The 17,726-nt window shown below is 40.2% G+C and overlaps 1 protein-coding gene across 4 annotated transcripts in view; it reads left to right on the top strand.

Annotated features, from left to right (window-relative positions):
* Positions 1-17,726, top strand: part of ROCK2 (Rho associated coiled-coil containing protein kinase 2) — a 107,499-nt gene that overhangs the window by 36,243 nt on the left and 53,530 nt on the right. For all 4 annotated transcript variants that reach the window (XM_039331840.1, XM_039331839.1, XM_039331842.1 and 1 more), the window contains exons 2-5: positions 11,666-11,747; positions 13,271-13,371; positions 14,838-14,975; positions 16,728-16,988. In XM_039331840.1, coding sequence (XP_039187774.1) covers positions 11,666-11,747; positions 13,271-13,371; positions 14,838-14,975; positions 16,728-16,988 — 582 coding nt within the window. The remainder of the gene's footprint in view (positions 1-11,665; positions 11,748-13,270; positions 13,372-14,837; positions 14,976-16,727; positions 16,989-17,726) is intronic.

The following is a 17,726-nucleotide window of genomic DNA, read 5'->3' as shown; positions in this document are numbered from 1 at the left end:
GACTTAGTCTGATAACCCAGCAGGACGCATTGGTTCCCTCTGAGTGGCAACAGGTTATATTATCTGTGAATTATGTTTCCTTTTCCTTGAGAAGCTTTAGTTTTCTCCAGTCTATTTCTTTCCTTTCCCTTACGATTTTAGATCTGCCTCTTTCTTCTCTCCCCCTGCCTTTCTGAGCTACCCAAGCTCAAACAGCAGTTTAGGACAGCGCAGCCGAGCCGCGGCTCTGCCAATCAACTCAGTTGATTGGCGGACCTCCGCGGAGCCCCTAAATTGCCTGATTATCAGCTGGGCTTCGGCCCGAAGATTTTCGGATTCCCTGGCCGCCACGTGGATAGCAGCCGCTATTTTGGGAGCCGCAAATGGCCACTTTCATTGATAGAAGCCATCCAAAAGGTTTTTTCTTCTGGCCTGCTTTTACAGCGGAGAGGGAGAGAGATATTCAGGATAAATGCCTGACTTTTGATAGGGGGCTTACCAAACTGCAAATTGGCTATTTAGAGTCCCTTAAGGAAGCCTTGTTATCACCTCAGACATTGACAGTCGCCATTTTGAATAGCAGGTTTTTTTGGCGCCATTTTTATTTAGCTTCAATTTTACTTTCCAGAACACTCAGGCCCATAAATATCCGGCCACATTGGTTTAACATTGCCTCTGGCAATTTTTTCGGCGATTTGGAAGTTCAAATCCTTCCTCCAATTGCAATCCTTGCCTTGCATCTCAGGCCTTTAATTGCATCAGGGTGATCCAGCCCAATATATTCCTATTCCAATGGACATTTTGCGTCTCATAATACACTGTGATTCATAGTAGAATTATCAGGAGCTTACACTGGTTTTACCAGTTTTCAACAGTGAACAGTCCAGGCATCAGCTCCTATTCCCATTGAGGTCCATTCTCAGTCCTGTACTGAAGGATCTCCCAACAAAATGGCTGAAGACAAACAACTCCAGATTGCCTTGTCTATTACCAGCCCTCCAAGTAAAAAGAGGCAGAAATCCTCCAAATTGGAGGTGGCAGGGAAGCTGAAAGCTAAGGCCAAAGTGTTATCTAGCAAGGCCCCATCCAAAACGTCCGAAAAGGAGGCCACAAGGAGACACCTGGCCCTAGAGAGACAATTTCTGAAGGCCCAAAAGGAGACTCCAAGGGAGATTCCCCTTCCTTCCATGGCTACATCAGACAGCTCCCTCTTCGGGCCTCAACTAGCAATGTCAATTCAAGGCCACAGACCAATGTCCCCAGACATAGAGACCGGGCAGAGGTCCATAATTCCTATGGTTCCAGATCCAAACAGCAATTGGGTAGCCCCTTCGCCCAGTACTCAACCAGGGCCTTCAGCTACGTTCATACCCACTGCTGCTGGTCTCCGTCCCGATGTTCCTCAAGCGGTATGGCCAGAACAGCTCCAATCAATGCTCACTCAGGTGTTAGCACAGAGCATTGCTTCATTGCAGAGACCCAAGCCTTCATCCTCCACTCATTTCCACTCCGAGCCCCCGGAATATGCCTACTCCATTGCCTCTGATCATTCATCTCAAGACAGAGAGTCATATTTGGATGCTGAGGAAACACGGGACCCACCTTTGTCAGACGACGAGGAAACGCACCAGGAAGCCTCTCCCTTTGTGGGATTGTTTGATCCCACGTTATTCAGATCCCTTCTATCTGAGGCCACCACAGCTGCCAAGATTGCACCTGACCAAGAACCACAACCCACCCCTTCCACCAGTCAAGCTCCAGACCCTCTATTTTCCGAACCAACCGTGACCCAAAAACACATTCCGTGCCCTCCCTTCTTCCTTAATACCATAAAGAAACAATGGGCTAGCCTCAGTGCTCCCCCTGCCCCAGGGGTCGCTGATAAAAAACTTTTCAAAGTTGCTCCATCACTGACAGATCTGCTAGAGGTCCCGGCGGTAGATACATCCTTAACTCCTATCTTTTCCCCCTCCACCAGGCGATATGGAGGAAGCCTTGAGACCAGAGGAAAGAAAATCAGAATTTTCTTTGCGCAGGTCTCATCAAGCATCTGGCTGGGCAGTGAAGGCTTCCACTTCAGCATCTTTCTTTTCCAGGACCTCCATCATTTGGCTTCGAGAGCTTCAGGCCATGATTCCCAGGAACAGGTACGGGCTCACCAAACTTTGGGTAAGTTGCTCGTGATGGCAGAATACACGGCTGATGCCACACTTCACGGCAGCCAGATTTTCGGCCAGGGCAATTGCCACTAATGTATCAACTTGCCGGCTGCTCTGGCTGAAACAATGGCGACGGACTTAAAGTCCAAGGGGCGTCTGGCCACAGCAGCTTACACTGGCAGTCATTTGTTTGGGGAAGCTCTCGATCCCTACTTGGTGGAGAACCGGGATAAGAAGAAGGTGTTAGTCCACCAGACCAGGCGGGTGGACAAGAAAACTAGCCCATATTATCGTAAACAGTCATTCCGCAGCACTTCAGGGATGGAGTGGTCCCAACAACCCCAATCCTTCCCTCCCAGAGCCGATCGTCAATCGGACTGATTTGGATCCAAACCCAGGCAGCAATTTCAGTCCAAACGGCCCTTTCAAGGTTCCGGGGGCTGTCCCTTTAGGAGGAATAAGCGACTCTAGGGATGGACCCCCCATTGGTGGCAGGCTTTCCCTCTTTATTCACAACTGGGAAGCCACCACCACAGATGTTTGGGTTCTATCCACCATAGAGAATGGCCTATCGCTGGAATTCCTATCCAGACAACCAGATCAGTTCAGGCCGTGCCCAACCCCCCTGAACCCAACCAAGAGAAACCTCATGAATGAGGCCATAAATCACCTCTTGGAGATAAAGGCCGTGGAACCAGTCCTGGCCGAACAGATAGGGAAAGGCTTCTACTCCATCCTCTTTGTAGTGCCGAAAGCCTCGGGAGAATGGAGAGTCATTCTCGATCTAAAAGGACTAAATACCTATCTAATTTACAAAAAATTCAAGATGCAGACGCTACAATCTATTCTGTCCAGCATCAGAAAGGGCAACTTCCTGACGTCTGTTGACCTCACGGAAGCGTACCTACATGTCCCAATACTTCTTGAACATCGCAGATTTCTCAGATTCTGTTACAAGTCTTGTTATTATCAATACAGAGCTCTTCCATTTGGCCTGTCATCTGCTCCGAGGGTGTTTACAAAGATTCTGACGGTTCTGGCTGCCCACCTGAGACTGGTTCCAATACGGATCCAGTGCTACCTGGACAACATTCTTATACAATCCAGTCAGTTCAAACGGCAAGGTCGGATGTAGCACTCACCATCAAGGTTCTTCAGAACCATGGTTTCTCTGTAAACTTCCTAAAGAGCCAGTTAATTCCATCCACTCGTCTCCTTCATTTGGGGGCAGTCATAGATACGGAACAGTACATGGTCTACTTGTCCCCGGACCGCCAGATCAGTATCCGGACCCTGATATGTCAGGTCCAACATGACCGGGTTGTTCCTCTAGTCACCCTCTCCCAACTCTTAGGGAAGATGATCTCGTGCATCTCCATAGTGCCATGGGCCAGATTCCACTCCAGGGCCCTGCAGTGGTTCCTTCTCCCCTTTCAAAGGCAGAAACTCAGCTCTTCCAACAGAAAAGTAAAGGTCCCATCTCAAATATTGAAATCGCTCCGCTGGTGGACCTCCCAAATGGCAGCCAGAAGTTCCAATTTCAAGGAACTGACTCTACTCACCCTCACCACTGATGCCAGCCTCTTCGGATGGGGGGCTCATCTCCAATCCCAGTGGGCTCAGGGACGGTGGTCCCGACGGGATCTGAAGCACAACATAAACTGATTGGAGCTCAGAGCCATACATCTCCGGGGGCAGAGAGGGTGAACGCCCTACGCGGCCCATGGCCCAGGGATCTACTTTATGCAGTTCCTCCACTCCCTCTAATGTCAGTGGTCATACACAAACTGTTATAGGAGAGAACGGAGATCATACTAATTGCTCTGAACTGGCCGAGGCATCCGTGGTTTGCCGAACTCATGAGTCTTTCCATCTTGACTGTTTGGAGGATCCTTCGGATCGCATTGCGCTCAGTCAGGGCGCACTTCAATATCCGGACCCACAATGGCTCCAGCTAACCGCCTGGCATTTGAGCGGCAACGTCTAACTCAGGAGTCCTACCCAACGAGGGTGATGAACATGATCCAGGCTTCGAGATGCCCCTCTACCAACAGAATTTATGATTCCACTTGGAAGAACTTTTCCACCTGTTGTACCAGGAACCAAATTGATATTTCATCCATCACTATCCCTAGAATTTTAGAATATTTGCTGGAGAGACTCGACAAGGGCCTATCACCAAATACCATCAAAAGGCAAATAGCAGCCCTGGCTATGGTGCTGTCATGTGACGGTTCTTCTTTGGCCCATTACCCAATGATCCGCTCCTTCATCAAGGGAGCGGTCAACTCAAAACCACCCACGGTCCATACATACCCCTCATGGGATCTTATCGCGACACCATTCGAGCCCCTTAAGACTTGTGATTTGAGACTCTTGTCCATGAAGGTGGCCTTTCTTGCAGCAGTGATATCAGCCAGGCACATTTCCGAACTGGCAGCACTCTCTGTCAGGGAGGATCTATGCGTCTTTTGTAAGGATTGTGTGATCCTTAGATTGGACCCATCGTTCATTCCTAAGGTAAACACCTTATTCCATAGATCACAAGAACTTATACTAGTGAGCTTTTGCCCTTGACCGTCTCATGACCTGGAGCGCCAGTGGCACACCTTGGATGTACGCAGGGCATTAAGACAGTACATCAAGCGGACTTCTGTCTTCCGCAAATCAGAAGCGCTTTTCATTTCTTTCCAGCCCTCTTCCATGGGGCAGAAGGTCTCATTGTCCACCATTGGCAGGTGGATCAAGGCCTGTATCTCCACGGCTTATCAATCCCAGTCTTTATCCATCCCTACCCATATCACTGCTCATTCCACCCACAGTGCAGCAACTTCAGCGGCTTGGGCGACTCAAGCGCCCATTGACGAGATTTGTCGGACGGCGACTTGGTCGTCACCCTCCCTGTTTATAAGCCATTACAAAATTGATAAATTTGCCTCTGCAGACGCCTCCTTTGGCCGGATGGTGTTACAACGAGTGGCGTCGTCTGGAGGGACACATGCCCTGACTATTTCCCTCCCATAGGAACAGAACAGGCTTTGGTATGTCCCATCTGTGGATTATCCATCCTCATGCTGGAGAAGGGGCATCTTACCTGAACACCTTTTTTCAGCATGATGATGGATAATACACTCCTGCCCCTTTAGTGGCCGTCAGGTCCTGTGTAAGGGGTAGGGGAACCAATGCGTCAGACTTCGTCTGCTGCTTCACCTTTCGTCGGAACTGGGTCAGCATAGACCAGTGGGAGGCGTGGCAAACTCTCAGACTTCGTTTATTGGGTAGAAAGGACAACAGGAAACCCATCTGTAGATTATCCATTATCATGCTGAGAAAAGGCATTCAGGTAAGACAACGCTCCTTCTACCTTACTTCCTCTTTTACCACTTAGGTGTCAAGAGAATTAAGCAATCTTAGAGATTCTTAAGCAACAACTATGTAGCTAATACTGATTGGTCAAATCTTTTCTAGGTGGGACTTAGGTTTAAATGTTAATTTTTGGTTATACATTCTCTGCTGATAATAGAATGTGAAAAAATAGCAGTAAATAATGAACAAATTTTGTTTAATTTTTATTGTTAAGATATCTACATAAAATTACAGGTAGTCGTCATTTAGCAGTTGTCTCATTTAACTAACTCATCTTGCAACAGTGATGAAAAAGTAACTTTTCAACCATTGCTTAAAAGGTACATCATTTTTTTTAAAGGGGGGATAGTTTTAAACAAAAACATTATTCTAAGTAATATATTCCTTTTTATCACGGAAATTCTTCCAAATATGCGTTTGAATAGGATTAAACAAGAAGTATGCAGAAGGAATGAGCACTTCTTTCTCTTAAGGATGCTGTACAATCTGAGTATGATTGTATGACCCATAGAAAGAAAGAAAGGAGATCAATCCTGGAAATCAAATAATAATAATAATAAACTCTTATTAGAGCTTTTTGAAGTACTTGCAGAGTCATTTTGCAAAGTATGTTGGTGAGTGTGCAGTGCCCTTTTTTGAGGTAGCCACATTTCAGGTTGCTAGGTATGGTGGCTTCAGGAGTTCATTTGTGTATGCGTATTCCCATATGGCTGCTTCATTTTGTCCTGGCAGAAAGCACTGCCTGTGCATCTGTACACATGTGTGAACAATCTGGGAAATCCTTTGAGGTAGCCTCACTGCCTCTGGAAAAGGATGTGTCTGTTTCAGGGAGGAGCGGTAGGCAATTTCAGTCAATTTGTACAAAGGCACTTTGCAGAGTGTCTTTTGAACAATATGAACCACCCAGAAGGTTCATGATTAACATGCAAAGAAGTGGGCTGTAATCTTGACTGCAATTATAAAATGACATACATTTGTATGTTATACAATTCTAACTGGAACGGTTTCCTGCTTCTTGTTTACTGATGAAGTTATCTTAGTATCATTTTGAATGTTTCATAATTCATCCCTTTATGTATTTAAAAGGCTTTTAAATACTTAACATCCCCTGAAAACCCAAAACTTCATCCCACACTAAAAACAAAAAACAGCCAAATGATAGACTAAAGTTGGAAAAAGAAAAATGTTGTCTTTGTCAAGCTATGATGAATGTTATTCCATAGGGTGTTTCCTATGGAAAAGCCGAAGTTGTTGCTGCCCATCAAGCCTCTGACTGCTGAGGAATTTGGAACAGGGCCTTACATAATGAATAGGTCATATGATGATAGATACAGAGAAGAAAATGATCTGCAAGATACTTCAGTCCCAGACGACAATCCATTTATAACTTTGAAGACACCATGAATTGTCCTCTGGAAACAAACCAGTGCCCAAATCACTCAAATAAGGGCACCTCCCCCCCCATTTCTCTGCTTTATCATTGTTTTGACCATAATTCTCTATTTATAGTGGAATATATATATGATTTTCTTGTCTTCAAAATTTAGCTATTTAAATAGAATTTTAATTTATTATTTAAATAGTGATTTATGCACTAGTGAAGAAGCTTCTGTCATAATTTCTAAATGCATTCTTGTTTATTATAACCTGAATACATATTCTGTGGTCCTTCGCGAGAAGGAGAAAGTTCATTTTTGAAAAATATATAACATAGAAAGCAATTTGTTAAGATTTTTTTTCCAGGTTAATTTAACAAAAAATGGAATGATGATCTTAATAAGGAAACAGGTGCACATTTATGAAATCAGCTCTAGTTTAATTAGTTGTTATGGATGGTTGGGAGATATATTTTTGCCAGGTTATTTTAAAATGGTATTAATATTGTTTTTTTGTTAGTAGTTTTCTTCAGCAAAGTAAAAAGTAGTATCTTTACAAAAAACAAGTGCCTGCATTTTCAGCTAATTGAGTTTTAAACTTTTAAACCTTTTAAATTAGAGATAGGCAATTTCAGTCTACACAAAAAAACCTGAACATTGGGTGGCTGGTCAGTTCAGTCTTCACCATTTTTTTCATAGTTGAAAAGCAAAGAGGCTTTCCTGTTTTTTCTGTTACCAAATCCTTAATATCGTATGAATTTAGTTACTCCAAATAAAAATACTCTTTTTATACCAAGGTATTGCTGTTAAAGTTTGGGCATTTTCTACTATAATTTCCTTTAAAGGTTTAAATTTTTCCCCATGGTTCTGAAATTTGAAGAATGTTTCTAAAAACTGCAACTGGTATGAAACACAACAGCCTGATACCTGGCAGGTATAACTTGCCAAGAGCATGTTACACCTGTATTTCAGTGCCCTACATTAGTCACCACTTGGTTTCTGGATATAATTCATAGTGATGGTTTTCACTTATAAAGGCACATCTGGCTTGATACCTGGATACTTACAAGACCTGCTTCTCCTACCAAAACACCCTGTTCATTATATTCATCCCAGAAAGTTGACTGTTGTACACCATTTCTAGAAACTGAAAGGAACTAAAGCCACAAAGTGCTGATTTTCCATTGTAACCCCCATCCCGTGGAATAGTTTCCTCTTAAAATTAAAGTTTAACTGTTAAATTTGTTCCATTTATAATGCCATTGTCCTACACTTTTATTATGATCTACATATAGGTCTCAACTTACAACCATTCGGTTAGTAGGCGTTTGACGTTACAACAGCATTGAAAAAAGCAACTTAAAACCATTTTTCACTTATGACCTTTGCAGCACCCCCATGGTCATGTGATCAGAATTTGGATGCTTGGCAACTGGCATGTATTTATGAAGGTTGCGGTGTCCTGAGGTCGTGTGATCACCTTTGCAAACCTTCTGGCAAGCAAAGTCAACGGGGAAGCCAGATTCACTTACCAACCATGTTACTAACTTAACAACTGCAGTGGTTCACTTAACAACGGTGGCAAGAAAGGTCATAAAATGGGGCAAAACTCATTTAACGACTGTCTGTGACTGATAAAGCAGTACATCAGTGGGAAAAAAAGATAGGTAAAACATTTGACATTATTTGAAGGATGATTGTTAATAGGCCCATTTAAAGCTAACGCCTGTTCTTTAGCAGGTAAGGATTTGCCGTGATATTGATCATTTAACTGAGAATGTTGGCAAAAAAATAAGCTGGAGACAAGGTTTGCTAAATTTATTTTGTAGTGTTTGTAGTATAATTTGTGTTGTTTGTCTTTTTGAGGATGTACTCATTTTCTCCCAAATTTCAACAGCGTCAGAACTAAAATAGTTATTTTTCTGTAAATTGTTTAGGCCACTGAAATAGGCTTTAGGATAGTTATCAGATATGCAAGTTTTGATCTCACGTTGGTAATCGTTTTGTAATAGTTCTTCTATTTCTTCATGATTTAATTGCAAATTACTAATAAACTGGTTCTTGATATAGCACTCCAAACAGTTCATGGATATATTCTGTTAAACATTTTGTAAGATTGATTAGAATGAATTGCTTTCTTCACAACAACCACTCCACAATATTACCAAAATGAATAGAAGATGCATTACATGAGCATTTCAGTTGTATGCTGTTAGAATGTGGACTTCCTTGCTTTTTTCTAATGATATTAATTAATTATAAAGACTCATAAAATGGACAATATTCTGTTCTCTTTCAACATAGTTTATTAACAAAACTCGGAATGCCTTGCTCTCTGTGGAGGTGGTGTAGCTAAGAATTTGGGATTTTATGGCTCATTTGCAGGAAAGAAATGCAAGTATTAGAAGAATGCACAGTCTTGTAGGGAAGACGTTTATAAGGTTCCCAGGTATTAATTAGGTTATGAGTGAAAATTTAGATGAAAATTAATTGATAGCATTTAAAATCCCTTTCTTTTTTGTTGTTTTTTACTTTTGCTTTGAAAGAATAATATGGATACCCTCCTGTTTCTGGAAAATCTTAAAAAATTTGCAAACCTCTGCGCAGAGTTTAGAATGATTGAGTTGGGTGATACTTAATTCTCTATTTTTTTGTGTTATATCAGAGTAGTTAATGTACTTACCTGAGATTAGAAGAATATTTGTTACGGTTCATGATGAATATGACAAATGTCATAAGTAAAAATACTTTAATCAATTTATATTGTCTTTACTATTTTTTTTTCTACTTTTACCTTATGCGAATCTGCTAGATACTTGGAAGAAAAAAATGTGAACTTTGTAACAAATAGCATGATTTCACATCCAGATTTAAAAGAACTAGGATCAACTTCCTGTTGTCTGAGTAGAGAAACAGGACATTGCACTGGTGCTTAGTGATAATGGCATGGTCAAAAAGGATCTGGAAGTTTATTTTCCTTTTGTGAAGAGGAGTCTAGAATGTAATGAAAAAAGATGGTCTCCTACAAAATGAGTTCATGATAGATGTTTGGGTGCCAGCACTGTTAGAATGATCCAGACATCATGGAGTGCCAGAAGGCTCTGTGCTTTTCATTTTTATTTTTTTTTATCAGTGATGCAAATGTTGGAGTTGTTGGGGAGCCTTATAAAATGTACAGATGAACAAGCCTTGAAAAGTGGCTGATAGTTTAGATGAAAGTGAGAAGATTCAAAAATATGTAGACAGGCTTCAGCTGTGCATCTGAAATGAATGGGGATGGAATTTGAAGTTTTAATAATCTGAAACAATCTCATTAACTGGAAATGGGTCACGCTGAAAACACAGCAATAAATTTATTGATTTATTCATTCAGTTTCTGTGAACCCACTCCCCACGTCCACAAGTGACTATGAATAGTGAAAAAAGTTAAAAAATAAAGTAAAATCTATACAATAATACAAAAATTAAAATACATAGCATCAGAGAAAATATGTTATTATTAAATTATTTAATTATCATTAATTAAAAAAACAGTTCCTACACACATTGGGGACCAGCCCCAGATATAGAGTCAGGTCTTTAAAGACTTACAAAAACCCAGCAGGGTCAGGGCCAACCTGATCTATAGCAAGGGTATATTTTCTAATTAAATCCCATTAAATGTTACAGGAATTGCCTTTGAGTAAACATGACAATATATCAGATGGTGTCTATGTGGGAGTGAAATGATGTCCATCAGCAGATTTGATTCCCAATTCTCATCCAGTGCCCTTCAAAATCTGTGCCAGAATACATCAGAGGTAGAATTGAAAAGGTGCAGCAATGAAGATGATAAGAAAAATATGTTTTGTTATGCAGTCAGAAGTTGACTAATTTTGTTTTTTTGATAAGCTAAAGCTGTGGTGGCGAACCTATGGCACGCGCGCCACAGGTGGCACGCAGAGCCCTCTCTGTGGGCATGCGTACCATCGCCTCAGTCCTAGGCCTTCAGATGGATATTATAAAACCTTTTCAGTTTAGGCCTCTGCCGCCGTGTGCAAAAAAAAAAAAAAAAAGGATCAATCAATCAATCAATTTCAGCTTCTCACGGGAAAAAAAAAGATCTCGCAAAATTGGAATTGATTGACTGAACTTTTTAGTCCCACCCAATCTGCCGTTACCACCGCAGCCACACCCACCCAATGGGCCATGCCCACCCGGCACCCAACGATACATAAGTGGGTTTTGAGTTGCAGTTTGGGCACTTGGTCTCTAAAAGGTTCGCCATCACTGGCCTAAAGTATATATAATATGAACTATAATGAGTGAAATGTAGAATAAACAATACTATGTAAAATATAAGAAAATGAATACAATTCTAAAAGATTTGTTCATAAAGTATGGATAAACATCATATGCAAATGGGAAGCTTGTGTGTTTGGCATCTCATGATTCTATATATGTTCAAATATATGAGCTGAGGTGGCGCAGCAGTTAGAGTGCAGTACTGCAGGCCACTTTAGCTGACTGTGTTCAGCAGGTCAGCGGTTCAAATCTCACCGGCTCAAGGTTGACTCAGCCTTCCATCCTTCCGGAGTAGGTAAAATGAGGACCCAGATTGTTGGGGGCAATGTAAATATATATATACATTGCTTACTGGTGTACACCGCTTAGAGAGTGCACTTAAAGCGGTATATAAGTCAAACAAATAAACAAATAAATAAATAATTCATGGGTTAAGGAAAGGTGACATTTCTAAAATAATCTTCCTTTGTTTCCCCCCCCCCCCCTTTTCTTTTTTTCTAGGATGGTTTAAAGTCCTTAGTCCTTGATCTGGATTATCCAGCACTGAGGAAGAACAAAAACATAGATAATTTCCTTAACAGATGTAAGTTTTTCTTATGTATAATATCTCTATGTAGATGAAGTATATTATATTTATATAATATAGCAAATCTCTTTTAGAAATTAGGGGCAAGCTTATGTGGGTTTTATATATATATATGTTTTCTGAGGTTTTCGCGGGTATTTGTATGTAGGTCTTTGGTTGGTCGGGTTTTCTCCCGCGTAAAATTGGAAGTGTCTTGGCGACGTTTCGACGAAGTCCCATTCGTCATCTTCAGGCTGGTGTTTTCAGCTTCGTGCTTTGAGCAGCTGCTCAAGCACGAAGCTGAAAACAACCAAAGACCTACATATACACACACACACACACACACACACACACACACATAAAATCCACATAAGCTTGCCCCTAATTTCTAAAAGAGATTTGCTGTCACAATATTATGATAAAGGACTGTGTCAATAGTAATTTAATATCATCATATTCTGGAAACTATATATTTAGTTCTCAACAAAATGGGAAAACCATTTGGTGTAGTGGTTAAAGGTATTATGCTAGGAATCAGGAGATTGTGAGTTCTGGTCTTCCCTCAGGCACAAAGCCAGCTGGGTGACTTTGGGCCATCACACACAGCCAGCTCTGAAAAACATGCAGTGACAAACCACTTCTGAAAGGTAATCTTGGCAAGAAAGCTGCACTGACTTGTCTAGGCAGTTGCCAGGAGTCAAGACTAACTTGAAGAGTGGGGCGGGAGGGGGAATCCAAAATAGTATGATTTGATTTCAAGGGTCAGTGATAAAAAAGTTAAAATATGATTTTTTTAAGGTACAGTACTTTAGCATTTCTTATAATTAAATTTCATAGTTAAAGTGTCCCTGATTTTAGCGCGTAAAATGCTGTTTTAATAAATATGGTTTTATTTTGTTTTGCTGTTTGACGTACAACCATTCACTTAATGACCATTCAGAGTTACAACGGCACTGAAAACCATAACATGACCTATTTTCACACTTATGACTATTGCAGCATTCCCACAGTCACAGGATCAGAATTTGGATGTTTAGCAATTGGCATGTATTTATGATAGTTGCAGCGCCCTGAGGTTCTGGGATTGTCATTTGCAACCTTCATAGGGAACTTCTGACAAACAAAGTCAATGGGGAAAGCCAGGTTCGCTTAACCACCATATGATTCACTTCACAGCTTCATATTCATTTAATAATACTGTCAAAAAAGGCTGCAAAATGGGGCACGACTCACTTAATTGTCTTGCTTAACAAAATAAATCTTGGGGTCAGTTGTGGTCATAAGTTGAGGGCTACCTATATTTATGGATTTAAAACTTGCTTTTTCTTATTTTATAAAGGTAAATACTTCGCACTGTACCTTTTAAAAGGATCTGTTTTCTTTGTGCATTGCACTGAAAATACAACCTGACACTGCAGATTAAATGGCCCATGCCATTTGTAATTACTAGTCTTAAATTTCTGTATTGTTAGTGGCTTAATTGTGTATTATCTTTTATGAATATTTTAATAGCACAAATATTTCTCTTTAAACTTTTTCAGATGAAAAAATTGTACAAAAAATTCGTGATCTTCAAATGAAAGTGGAAGATTATGATGTTGTTAAAGTGATTGGAAGAGGTGCATTTGGTGAAGTACAATTGGTAAGAACGTAATATCAACATAAAGCTACTGGGTTTCCATTAATTTTCTTAAGAAAAATGTTTTTCTTTATGACCACACTGTTTCATATTAACTTGGTGCAGGTTCCTTGGGGTAGTGGGTAATCTCAGAATAATTTAATTAAACTTATGAATACATAAAGTAAATTAAAACATAGGCAAATATAAAAAATGTGCATTGGAACAAAAGTGCATATTTAATTTACACTGATAAGTATGAACTAAGTATGGATTACCAGTGGGCTAACAAAAAGCTTCGTGAAGATTATAGAATAGTGAATGGTCATGTTTTTAAAAAGAAAGAAAACACATTTCTAGATAATTAGACAGGCAGATAAAAGAAAGTATGGCTTCATGTTGTGCATTGACATAGAATCCATTACAAAATTTAAGAATGGCCAACAACCTTGCTATATTAGATAAATTGTGGGATGATTAGGGAATTAGTGGTCTCTTGTCATGATGACTGCATATTATCTCCAGTAATGGACACATTGGTTTATTGAATCCAGTTATGAGAGAGTATTGGTGTGTTTGTGTGATTCTGTTTTGTTTTGCAGTTTCTGTTGGAGTTTTGTTGACTATTCTGAAAAAATACTATTGGACAAGAGAAGACTGGTCAAATTCAGCAAGGCTCTTTTATATTTTTATGTAGAAGATTGGCAAATTATAGTGATATTATTAGACATAGCAGGTTTTTGAGATATAAATACAACACAGTTATTGCCAGAATTCTTCAGAATGAACCACATGCTTTAATCATGGGTCTGAAAGATGCATATGTATTGAAGCTGTTTTGGGACTTTAATTTAATTGGTCATAGAAAAGAACCAAATTCTGACTATTAACATCAGAAGTGTTTCTGTTCTAAAGATGGTGCCAACCCAATTGGTGCTTAGGAATTATAAATGTTATACAATATAGACAGGTGTGAAACATTTCAGTGGTTTTATAATAAATAGCTTGAAGAATGGGATTTTTTCTAGAATGTCTTTTTGTCTCTCATCTTTTCTTCATCTTATGGAGGCATGGAAGGAATTGGTACAAAAACAATTTTCGTTTTTGTGCCAATTAGATGTTAGATCTGTCCTTAACTTCTTGATGATGGTACCAACGCTGATTGTTCATCATGGATATTTATTTTGTTTTGTAATAACTGCTTTTTAAAAAGAAATAGGGTGTGTGTGTGTGTGTGTGTGTGTGATGTGTGTATGGCTGATCCTCCTGTAAAAGTGGAATCCCTTTGGCTGATGATTTAATCATACTTTCTTTCTAAGAGTTCTACCCTTCAGGTTTCTGGTCTCTTAATTCTATTTCTTGAAAGCTGTTGATTTTCAGCATCCAGATAAGCTTAGATAACCGTTCTTTGGTATTTATTATTGATTCTCCATATCCAACTTTCGGTATTTTAAATTCTGCTATAAAATAACTTACTACTTTGTTAACAGGTTCGCCATAAAATAACGCAGAAAGCCTATGCCATGAAGCTGCTAAGTAAATTTGAGATGCTCAAAAGGTCAGATTCAGCTTTCTTCTGGGAAGAGAGAGATATAATGGCCTTTGCCAACAGTCCATGGGTAGTCCAGGTATGAATATTTCTTGTGTGCAAACTTCGATGGTAATTGAAGGGAAATGTAAATAAATGGGGAAAATATAAATAAGCGAAATAGCAATTTTTATGTTTTGATACCTGATGTCTATTGGAGATTCTCAGCCATCCAGGTCATAGTTATCCCAAAGATGCTTTTTCACGAGGCAACTGGACTTTCTTGTTTTTCTTTGAAGACGTTTCGCTTCTCACCCAAGAAGCTTCATCAGCTCTGACTGGATGGTGGAGAATAGAAAGATTTAGACAGTATTTGATACCTGATGACTTTAGAATTTGGTATAAATAGGTAGTATGCTGTTTATATAATTCTTTGATTTAAAATGCATACATTTCTGTATGCAGGTAGTCCTTCCATTGCAGGTAGTCCTCAACTTACAACAGTTCGTTTAGTGACTGTTCAAAGTTACAGTGGCACTGACAAAGTGATTTATGACTGTTTTTCACACTTAGGCCTGTTGCAGCATCTCCATGGTCATCTGATCAAAATCCAGATGTTTGGCAATTGACTCATATTTATTAGTTTCAGTGTCCTGAGTCTTTTGTAACCTTCTGACAAGTAAAGTCAATTGGGAAGTGACATTTTTACTTAGGAAAGTAGAAAATAAGGCTTGGGACAAGCAAAAATCTAACATTTTTGCTATATATAAGAATCTTGTATTACAACATAATGCTGAAAGCTATAATTATAATATGGATTCTTATTCCCCGAAAATAAGACCTAGTCTTATACTTTTTTTGCCTCCAAAAGAGGCACCAGGTCTTATTTTGGGGGGATGTCTTACCCGCTTACTTTGGGATTGCTGTAGCCAGGCCTCCCACGCCCCAACATCTGCCTCGTCTCAACGGCCCACTTCTTCTGCAGCTGCTCACCGCAGCTCGCACACATTGCCCCCGGGCTCTGTTTTGCCATTAGAGGCCCTCAGGAAGGGCCTCTGACAGTAAAATGGAGGCCGGGAGCATCGTGCATATCAATCCGGAGCTCGCTTCTCGGCTGCAGAGGCCTTTCCGAAGGACTCTGATGGTCGGGGCATGGGAGGCTGGCTGCAACTGTCCCTAAAGTAAGTGGGCGCAGGTTGTGTGGTACAGCTCCTCCCCATCCCCACCCCTAACTTGATTTTTACCCATGTGCCTCGCCCCACCTCATACAACCAGGTGCAATGGAATGGGTGGGATCTTAAGTAGAGCTTATTTTTGGGATAGGGCTTATATTGGGCGTATGTGTAAAAATCAAGCTAGGGCTTATTTTTTGGATAGGTCTTAATTTCGGAGAAATGCAGTAATAATTCTCTAAATAGCTGTCACCTTCCACCCTATGCAATGATAGATGTAGTTATTGCTTTACATAGAGCAGACATGTCAAACTCACGACGTCATGTGACGTTGTGCAACATATTGGGCCGGTTTTGCCATTGCCGGCAAGGGGGTGGGCACGGCTTCCACATGACATGTCCGGCCCACTGGCCTGCAGTTTGACACCCCTGACATAGAGGGAAGAAACTTGTTGATAATGCTATACTGAAATGTTTAATGGCACATAAAACCTTTATTTCATTGAACTAAACTAAACTAAATTACTTTGGAACGCCTAAAATGTTATAACAGTGGGCATACCTTATTAAAACTGATTTTTTAGAGGCTTAAGGGGAAAAGCTTAAAATTCAGTGTGTGTATTTGGCTGAATGTTTAACACGTTGGCAGTCTTTAGAATTGTTCTTTCTTTTGGAAACAGCTTTTTAGTGCCTTTCAAGATGACCGATACCTATACATGGTAATGGAATACATGCCAGGTGGTGATCTTGTCAATCTCATGAGCAATTATGATGTGCCTGAGAAGTGGGCCAAATTTTACACAGCTGAAGTGGTCCTTGCTCTTGATGCAATTCATTCCATGGGCTTGATACACAGAGATGTGAAACCTGATAATATGCTTTTGGATAAATACGGACATCTGAAGCTTGCAGATTTTGGTACTTGTATGAAAATGGATGACGTAAGTATCTGGGTCATTGTGTCTGTTTCAAAAACAGTGTGCACCATCCAAAGAATCTCATTGTAATTGAGCAGCATATGAATATTAGTGAAAGGATTTTAATTATGTCATGGTTAATATTGAACATAGCGTAATGGTTGAGATACTTACTGTGAAGATTTGTGATTCAGTGCTTACTATTGCCATGAATTAACTTGGTTTCTTCAACCAAGCAACTATTTCTCAGCTGTTGCCTTCTATGTGTAGTATGTAAATTAAACTTCTTTATATTAAAATTATACTTTTCTGTTTCTTGAGTATGTCTCTAACACATGTTGGGATTGGTTTAGGGTACTTGCTCAGTATTCCATTTGCTTGTTTGTTTGTTTTATTTTGTAAAATTGAGATTGAACTGCTGATTTGGAATAGCATTCTGTACTGCAAATCGATTCAGTCTTACACCTGCTCTCGAGAGATTGGAAAATTTGAAGTGTATTATAATGTAATCGTCTATTTTGAAAATTAAAAGAGAAGTGAAGTTGATGGGAAGATGTATAAAGTTGATGAGTTAGGTCATAATTCTGTGGTTCACGTTTATAAAACCAAAGAGCCAGTTTGGTCTAGTGATGAAGAAGCCAGGAGATGGAGAGTTATAGTTTTGCCTTAGGCATGAAAAACTAGCATGATGAATTTGGGCCAGTCACTCTCTCTCTCAGGCCAATCCGCCTTCCAGGTTTGTTTTTGTGGGGAGAATAGGAA

The sequence above is a fragment of the Crotalus tigris genome, unplaced genomic scaffold (assembly GCF_016545835.1).
Source record: "Crotalus tigris isolate CLP2741 ecotype Arizona unplaced genomic scaffold, ASM1654583v1 scf7180000024439.5362192, whole genome shotgun sequence".
Taxonomy (NCBI): Eukaryota; Metazoa; Chordata; class Lepidosauria; order Squamata; family Viperidae; genus Crotalus; species Crotalus tigris.
This window is presented reverse-complemented; position numbering and strand designations above follow the sequence as displayed.